Source organism: Hemiscyllium ocellatum, unplaced genomic scaffold (genome assembly GCF_020745735.1).
Source record: "Hemiscyllium ocellatum isolate sHemOce1 unplaced genomic scaffold, sHemOce1.pat.X.cur. scaffold_924_pat_ctg1, whole genome shotgun sequence".
NCBI lineage: Eukaryota > Metazoa > Chordata > Chondrichthyes > Orectolobiformes > Hemiscylliidae > Hemiscyllium > Hemiscyllium ocellatum.
The window spans coordinates 19,407-29,152 of NW_026869311.1; the positions used below are offsets into that span (position 1 = coordinate 19,407).

At 43.2% G+C, this 9,746-nt stretch overlaps 1 protein-coding gene across 1 annotated transcript; it reads right to left on the minus strand.

Moving 5' to 3' along the window:
• Window positions 1-3,343: 3,343 nt before the first annotated feature.
• LOC132814787 (ferritin heavy chain, oocyte isoform-like) lies at window positions 3,344-6,349 on the minus strand. The gene is made up of 4 exons (XM_060823575.1): window positions 6,248-6,349; window positions 4,305-4,451; window positions 3,623-3,748; window positions 3,344-3,490 (listed from the first exon to the last, which is right to left on the minus strand). The coding sequence occupies exons 1-4, from the start codon at window positions 6,347-6,349 to the stop codon at window positions 3,344-3,346; spliced, it is 522 nt and encodes a 173-aa protein (XP_060679558.1).
• Between the last annotated feature and the right edge of the window lie 3,397 nt (window positions 6,350-9,746).

The window sequence follows — 9,746 nt, forward strand, 5'->3', positions numbered from 1 at the left end:
CTTCACTATTCCTGCTCACTATCACCTGAACAACTCCAGAACTGACCCACAAACTCTTGTATTTATCCTCCTGGGACATCCCACACCCAACCAGGGAATGACTCACCAATGATGATTGACAATCATAACAGCCAATCAGGAATCATCCATAAATCCAGACACCAATGAACGGCATGGGGTGGTGTCAGATACCCAGAGCCAATCAGAGGTTTGAAATGGCAACATAGTGGCTCAGTAGTTCACACTGCTGTCTCACAGTGCCAGGGACCTGGGCTCGATTCCAACCTGGGGCAACTGTCTGTGTGGATTTCCTCTGGGTGCACCAGTTTCCTCCCACAGGCACAAAGATATGCAAATCAGGTGAATTGGCCATACTAAACTGCCAATAGTGTTAAATGTATTAGTTAGAGGGAAATGAGTTACTCTTCAGAGGGTCAGTGTGGTCTTGTTGGGCCAAAGGGCCTGTTTCCACACTGTAGGGAATCTAATCTAGTCTAACCTGTGATTGCACTTAATTACAGAAGGTGACCGTAGGCCGACAGCAGTGTGTGGACTTAGAGCTTGCTTCTGAGATGGTGTCAAGTCACTCAGTCCAAGGGCAATTAGGGATGGTCAGCACTGGTTGGCATCAACAGCAACAGCTCCATTCCATGGATTAATTTAAAAAACATACTCACTCCAAGGCCATAATATGAATACAGAACACAACCCTCCAGCTGTGTGTACTCTGCACTTTATACGAATGTGACACAACCTGTACATTCCAGTCGCCTCTCCCCAACAGATGAAGACTAAAATGATGTCAGCCTTTTAAATTCAGTTTTGTTACTGATTGTGGTGTTTTAGTAGTTTCTGCACGTGGTCTCCTAACTCTCTGCTCCTCTTCAGTTCTTGGCTCTTCATTATATTGAAATAAGTCTGATTTATCTAGGTCCAAAGTGCACTTTTCCTCACATCGAATTGTTGGCTAGTCTTGTCCGCTTATTATATCAGTGTTCCCCACAATATTCTGCCTGTTAATGTGCGATCCAACTGAACGTAATCAGGAAGTGTGATATAGCTCTCTATTCTTTGAACTGTGTCGCCTGGAAACATATTGAAGTCTGAGATGCCTGTGGGGAAGACACAGGGACATCAAAACCGAGATAAAAAGGAGGAGGCCATTCAGCCCCTTGAGCTTACTCTGCCATTTTATATGATCATGGTGGATCCCATCAAACCCAATAAGCCCTGATCTTGCTTCCTTGCATATTAGTCAATCCCTTTAGCCCCAAATGCTCGATCTAAATCCTTGGAGTCAAAATTCTGACCTTGACTGTATTCTGTGGTTGCAGGTCCCACAGGCTCACCACTCTCTGGGTGATGAAATGTATCAGCATGTCCACGACACCAAGTTGCAGACAAATTGCCGATCGAGGGGGAGAGTCTGATCTGTTTCAGAGAGTCTGCAGTCAGTGTGCGTTGGTTTGCTACCTGGGGTGTTAAGTATTTTGACTAATTAACATGTATTCCTGCATTTACTAGAGATTCGTGAAGGTTAGGAATTGATATGTAAAGTTAAAAGCAGCAAGGAATCCGACGTCAACCTGGTCAGAGACTTTTCCCCAGTTAGCGTCTGCAAAAGAATTAGAACTTTTGGCAATCCAGGAAGGCTTGTGACAATCTTATGTAGAAACACCTGAATTACACACTGTCCCCCAGGCCCTTGCAGAGAGGGAGACTGAAACAGCTTTGACCCAGCCACTGAATGCAGTAACCAGTCCCTTCCTGATATTTCACTGCTTCATGATATTATAGCTGACAGTGACACAGTCCCGAAACAACAGGAATTGAGAGATTACATTTGTAGGGGAAAGAGAAAACAGATGGGTTCTGAAGGGTCACAACTTGAAATGTTTATTGAGTTTCTCTCTCCATAGATGCTGCCAGACCTGTTGAGTTTCTCCAGTAATCAGTTTTGCTTCAGATTGCCAGCATCTGCAATTCTTTAATTAGACTCACTATATGGATAGCTGAGCTATATATCCTAAAGTGTCTCAATAAAGATTGTGGTATCAAGCTCATGGCCTTATCACTAGGCTATTAATGCAGAAGCCCAGGCATGAATTCAACTATAGCAGCATGTGATTTTAATTTACTTAAAGTCTCAATTTAGTCTAATAACAATCACAAAACCACTATCAGAAAAAAAAAAACGCCACATTATTCTCTCAATGCCTTTGGTGAAGAAAAAGTATCCATTTTGATCAGTAGAATAAAGGAGGTAGCTTGTGGGCAAAATAGACAGAAGGCAGAACGCTTCACTACAGAGGGAGCTCACCAGCAGGAATTGTGGAAAGTTATTAAAACAAATGGAACTTTGTAAATATCACCAAAGGAGTGTTGCTGCAATTGTACAGGGTGGTGGTACAAAAGCATCAGGGATATCACTCCATACTCCGAGGGGAAATAGAGGTACTTTAAAAGGGAGATTAGCAACAGTTCACTAAATTACTGATCAGTAAGAAAAGCCTTTCATTACTATCATCTCTTGTAACTCACATTTGCAAGCAATGGCAGAAGGATGAGAGGCAATCCAATTATTACATGATGCTCAGGGGATTGGGTGGTTAGATACAGCTGATATTTAGTCTTGCTGCTAAATCTAGGGTGAAGTCTTGTTCCTCAGATGCAGCCTAATCTCCTGTGGTATTTCCCCCACTGCCACATGTGATCATCTGATTTCTGCAGTCCTCACCATCTCAGTTTTAAGGTAGGGTAGCAGATTTAAAAATATGGAGGAGGAGGGATTACTTCCCATAAAGAGTCATTCGCTAGCCTGGATTGCAGTGAATTTAAAGGAAGAGACATTTAGTAATGATTGACAAGTTTATGAAGAAGCATGTCCTATGGAGGGCAGGTAGGCCACCAGCATTGTACCAGACTGAGGGGACAAATTGCCACCTCCTACATACTGTCCTTACTGGGATAGGCCTATACCCAAAGCACAGCAATGTGCTTGACTTTATCCCCAATGAAGGGCTTTTGCCTGAAATGTCGATGTCGCTGAACTTTGGATGCTGCCTGAACTGCTGTGCTCTTCCAGCACCACTGATCCAGAATCTAGTTAGAATGGAGCAGGATGTGCCTTGGCCAATGACCCCCACACAGCAAGTGATAAACATCCTGAGGAGGCAATACTGAACCAAGACTGGTAAAGGGACATGGAAGGCAGATATTGGAGTCACATTCTAGGAATTAACTACTGAATGATACGAGACACTATACCAGTGTATATTTTATTTCCACGTTCAGCAATAGAGAAATCAATTTTACTTTCACATACAGGACTCCAGAATCCCACTCAGCTCAGGGTGAGCCTGTCAAACAGGTACTCTCCCAGGCCATTCTCAGGGGCTCCCAGTCTCTTCAGGTTGGTGATGTGATCTCCCAGCTTCTTGATCATCTTCACTTGCTCATCCAAGTAGTGCCTCTCCAGGAAGTCACACAGCTGGAAGAAAGGAGGGAACAGTAGTTCACTCAAAACAGGGGATCTTAGTCCTGGATATCAGTGCCAATATGCCAATTCTTGAGGACCAACTCTATCACTTTCAGCTGAAAATGCATTACATCAGGAACTCACATGAGGGTCCATGTGGCCAGAGGAGAGTTTGTGCAGATCCAGCAGACTCTGGTTCACATCCTTCTCCATCTGCAGAGCTCTCTGCATTGCCTCCAGACCATTGCCCCACTCATCCTGCTCTGGCTTCTGAAATTAAGAAGTGGTCAAGTTCAGATGTAGAGTGCCCAAATGTTCAGATTTGGGCTGAGGCCATATGCCTCAGTAACCCCACATAATTCAAGATGTTAAAAATCACCAGGAATGACATTGAACAGTGGGTGGTCAGGCCATTTTAAACGATGGAAAACCGGTTAGTTTGAAAAACAGTATTAATCAGTGTACCTCAAGCCACGTGGCTGGCATTGAGGATTTTGGGAATCAAGTCTTGATTGTGATCCAAGAGGAACTCCATGCTCAGTTACATTAGTTGACTTAGACGTTTATGGCTCGATCAGCAGCCCAGATTTAAGCATGCACCCGTGAGTTTTGGTTAAAAACTCTACCTCAATACATTAGCATTTGTTGGTTGGATCATCTGAGCCAAGGCAGAAAACGGAGGTCATCACAACCAAATCCTACACTTGCCCTTTGTTTACATGAGCCTCAAATTTAGCTGTTAACCCCAGTGGCTGGAGAATTTAAGTTTTAATAGGATAAGCAACAAACTTTTGTAAAAAAATTTCAATTTCAAACAAAACCCAACCTTGACATCCTGCAGGAGGACTCGGCCTCCACGTTTATTCTGGAATTCCATCAGTCTCTCAGCGTGTTCCCGTTCCTCATGGGACTGCTCCTTGAAGAACTCAGCAAAGTGACGCAGGGCAACATCATCCCGGTCAAAGTAAGAGGACTGGGGGACAAAAGTAGAACAATTCAAACTGCAGATGTTGAAGATCTGAAAGTGAAAAGTTGCTGGGAAACTTAGGTCTGAGCATCTGCCCAGTGTTAAATTTTCTAAAGGGTCATCACTTTCAGCATTATCTGAAGACTTCACGTAACGACACGACCAGCTATCCCTAGTAGCCACACACGCAGACAACAAGCAACATGAATTCGACTGGGAAAACACTACTATCATAGGGCAAGCCAGACAGAACAGCCAGGGAATTCCTAGAGGCATGGCATTCATCCACAAACTCCATCAACACACACATCAACCTGGACCCAATATACCAACCACTACAGCAGACAACTGAAACCGACAGCCGGAAGCGGCAAGGACAGACCACTATAAATACCAGACGAAACATCAAAGAAGCGCTTTGCAGGAGGCTCCAGAGCACTGATGATGTCGCCTAGCCAGGGGACGAAACGTTTGCAACAAAAACTTCCAGCTCGGCGAACAGAACCACAACAGACTTCAGGGTGCCTGAAGAACTGTTTATTAATTGGAATTTAATTAAGTTTAGCTGATATTACATCATAGGATTTGTGACAAACTCATTATTGAAGTGTCATTTGTATTTCAAATGAAACGGACTTAGGACAGGATAGCTACATCCCACTCAGTCACAAAGCTTCCCTCCAGCTCCATTTCCAATGGAGAGGCATTTGTTCCATTGTCCGAGAGAACATTCAACTTGCATAAGAATTAGACCCTAAACATCTCACCTGGGTGAGCTCACTGCTGGATGCAAGTCGTGTCCTACCTTACAATGGTCACTACATTTCCAAAGAGTTTTTCAGCAACCACAAGGCATTTTGCCAAATAGAGACAAAATCTAAAAGTTGGTTAGAGCTTAATCCACTTGTTTTAGATTTATGGTTAAGGAGAAGCAAAGAGCTTTCAGTGAACAAGATATCACCTTCAAAAATCATGACAAGGAAATCCAGGAGAACCTCTAGAGATCACATTAACAGTCCAACCTTTGTTCAGTGTCAGGCTGGTTTCTGCCCTGTTACCAACCCATGGCAATTCAGTTCACATGTTTTCTGATCTAAAAACCAGTAGAGATGCTATGACACATGCCTGAGGCAATTGGGATTTGAGGCCAGACAACTTGGTCCATAGGTTGGAATATTGCCAGTGCACCAAGAACCCTTAAAATGATCCCTTGATGGGTCTCACTATGGCCTACAGACCTTGATTTAGATTACTGAACAGGTTCACTTGCAGTTGTTATAACACCATCTCTGGAACAGGTAACATTTGCACCCAGACCTCCTGGCTTAGAGGTAGTAACACTACCACAGGAGTTTAACCAGATAGTCACCCTAAGGCAGTCTCAAAACTGAACAATCTTTCAGCATAGAGGAAGACTATTCACAAGTGATTTTCATCAGCTTATTTAAACACATCACTTCTGGGACTAGAGGATTCAAATGGGATGCCAGTTCGCCCATATGTAGGGACAGTACCATTACACCACAAGTGACATTTTCCAATCAAACTGGAATTTCCCCCCAGGCCTCACAGCTCAGACACAGACACTATCCCTGCACCACAAGGGCTCTCCCTTAAGTTAGTTCTATCATAAAACCTCAATAATTTGTTACTACAGGGAACAAGTCAGCATATAATTAACCTGCAGTGTGAAGTACCTCACTAATTATCACCCCCCAAAATGACAAGAAACAGCTTAAAGGAACTTCACATTGGAGAAAATCAAACTTATTAAGAACATAACCAAGGAACACAAGCCTCACCATGGAGAGGTAAACATAGGAGGAATAGAGCTCCAGGTTGATCTGCTTGTTAACAGCATCTTCACAGTCCTTGTAGTAGTTCTGACACACTTGGGAGGCCATCTTCACTATTCCTGTGCACTATCACCTAGACAACTCTAGAAATAAGCCTCTTTCCCACAAGCTCTTGCATTTATCCTCCAAGGCCACCCTGCACCCAACCAGGGAATGATGTTAGTGATGATTATTGACAATCCCTGATAGCCAATCAGGAATCTTCATCTATCCAGGCACCAATGAACAGAGGAGAGAGGTCTGTGGGGGTGGAACCAAGACCCCGAGCCAATCAGAGGTTGGGAAAATAGAGAGAGTTTGAAAATAGAGAGGCTTGATGATTTTGATCCCATTGACACTCTTCAAATCTGAAAATCTCTGGAAGTTTGATACTCTCAAAATATTTCTTACTTTCTTCTGAACAGCTTTTCAGAACCTGGTCAGGTTTGTTACTCGTGAGGAGTTGTGAAGCTGATACAGTACCCTAAACAAATTCAATTACCTGGAGGCGACTTGTAAACCAGCCATTGGACAGAGAAATGGACATGTGAGACTGAGAGGGAGTGAACGTGACTATACTCAGTGCCACCCACAGACTCGTCCCCCATTGGCTGCAGTGGGGTTGGGGACAGGCTTGATGGAGCAGCTGGTCTTTTCCTACCCATCTGTGTTGTTTGTTCAATGAGTACTTTTTTGGGTGACTTTCAGTCTGGGTGAGGACTATTTGAATCTGTGTGAAATGTTGTAACTCAGATGTTTTCCACCTCTTTGATTCAGACTCAATGGGGACCATTTAGCCTATTTTGGTTTTGCTGGTGTTTTCAAATTAGTCCCACTCCTATTGGCTTTCCCAAGAATGCTGCCATTTATTTCCTGTCATTCTATGTCTCCAAATCCCTCTTTAACACGTTCAAGGCATCTGCTTCCATTATCCTGTCTTGACAGTGCATTCCCAATTGTAACAACTCACTACCTAAAAATAATTTTAGTCTCTCCCTCTGGCCTTGCATTGGTATTATAGCACGGTGGCTCAGTAGTCAGTGCTGCTGCCTCACCACACCAGGCACCCAGGTTCAATTCCACTTTTGGGTGACTCTTTGTGGGAGTTTGCATATTCTCCCTGTGTCTGTGTGGGTTTCCTCCAGGTGCTCCAGTTTCTTCCCACAGTCCAAAGATGAGCAGGTTAGGGTGGATTGGCCATGGGTAATTGTCCAAGGATGTGCAGGCGAGGTGGGTTAGCCATGGGAAATTAGGGGAGTTACAGAGATGGGGTCGGGAGTCCTGTTGGGATGCTGTTTGGAGAGTTGTACAGGCCAGACTAGTCGAATGGCTTCGTTCTGCACTGTACGAGTTCTACCTTTCTCTAAGATCCCAAGTGTTGATGTCTGGGTTTATGAGAGAAGTAGTTCTTGCCTGGGACAGCACGGTGGCTCAGTGGTTAGCACTGCTGTCTCACAATGCCAGGGACCCAGGTTTGATTCCAGCCTCAGGCAACTGTCTGTGCGATGTTTCCGCATTTTCACCGTATCTGCATGGGTTTCCTCCATGTGCTCTGGTTTCCTCCCAAAATCCAAAGATGTGCAGGTTAGGGTGGATTGGCCAAGCTAAATTACCCATAGCATATAGGCTAAGTGCATTAGTTAGGGCTAAATGTAGAGAAAGCAGGAAATGGGTCTGGGTGGGATACTCTTCATAGGATTGGTGTGGATTTGTTCAGTAGAAAGGCCTGTTTCCATGTGGTAGGGATTTTATGATTCTAGATGAATATGTGGTTTCCATGGAGTAAACCCTGGTTTAGATGGAAATAAGGCTAAGATTCAAATCGGAATAAACTGCTCATGTTGCAGACACAACCTTCTTCGGAGAGGTGCCACTAAATGGGCACAGTTGACCCACCTAAATAGACAACGTATCTAGGTATGGACAACTGTCTTTGTTGAAAAGACAAAGGGAGTGTCCAGTGGTCATAAAGGGCTTTGTCCAAGTGCATGAACATCACATGGTTACTCAAAAGCCTCCACCGTGGACATCAAAGACTTTGATAATGGTCTGTTTGGACTTTTCATAGAAACACCAAATTCAGCACCTGACTTTAGGGAACAGGAATGGTATTGGGTTGAAAAATGCTCATCATTTTTTCTATTTGAGGGTCATAAGATGCAAAGTTATGACTCAAAGTGACTGAAGATTAAGTTTCTTGCTGTAACAGCCAGATCTTAACTAAGTTCCTCAAGTTCACTGCTAAATATCAGAAATTCAGTCAGAACAAAAGGAAGGTTAAATCATTGAGAAGTGATCCAACAGGATTGAAATGGATGTTTCATTTGCATTTTACACCAAACAAATTTATGAAGGAGTTGCTGCTATTAAGTTTTATAAACTGATGGAACCAGCCTGTCAAATGAACTACTCCATTCAATTGACACCAAGTCATTTACTTTTAGTGGGCCCACATCAATTCCAATCCTGGGGAGGGAGAGAGAGGCGCTCAACTGTTTGATCACTTTGAAGCTCAGATATGCAGAGCCAGCTTTAGTCTCCAACCCCACTAAAAGTACACTCCACATTGCCAAGAGAGCGTGCTCAGTAAAAGATGGAGGTCACAGAAGATTCCAGAATTTGAGACTGCTTATCATTTACAACTTTGCTCAAATGTTACCAGAATTCTAAGAGGAGTGTGAAAGGTTTAAGTGAACACAACCAGACTAGTTGATTTTTTAAATCCATTGGAATTTAAGTAGAACATTAAAATTATTTCGCAATGTAATAGTTTGGGCCATAATGGTGTTTACAAACATTTGTTGAACTTGATTTAAAGTTCACAGGAGTTGTTTTGTCTGGCAGTGCTGTTAGAAAACCTGACCTATCTGGTCTTCTCCAAAACACTGACTGCTAGAAATCTGAAAGTGAAAAGGATTGGAAAACCCAATAAGTCAATTGACTCAAATCCTTTGACTTTGTCCCTTATTTATAGACAGCAGCCATTTGTATTTATTAAGGCTTCCTCTTGCACACTGCTGTATCCCTACCTATCAGGCAGGAGGCCCTGAACAACTCCGTCCTGGAGGAGGGCACCTTTAAACAGAAGGTTTAGGCAGAAGTGTGCTTTAAGGAAAATCAATAAAGTCCAGGCACATGGCCCCACTGTCAAATGTTAGTTGGGCAAACAAAAAGGTACAATATGATAATACAACTGTTCTAGTATCTCCAACTATTGACAGTGCAATGCACAAATTATGCAAATATTGAGTTTGTCCATGTTATTTGTGGGAATGACGATCACTCAAAACATTTAGCTGGTCTGGTGCAATAGAAAGGATTTCAGAACTAATACATTTACAAAACCATGAGAGTCCACTCAAACTGTTTATTGTCTGTTAGTAACTGACAAACAGAACCTCACTAGTTACGAGTATCCTAGTTGTACTAGTACAAAAACACCACAAACTCATTCCCTGCAGTCAGT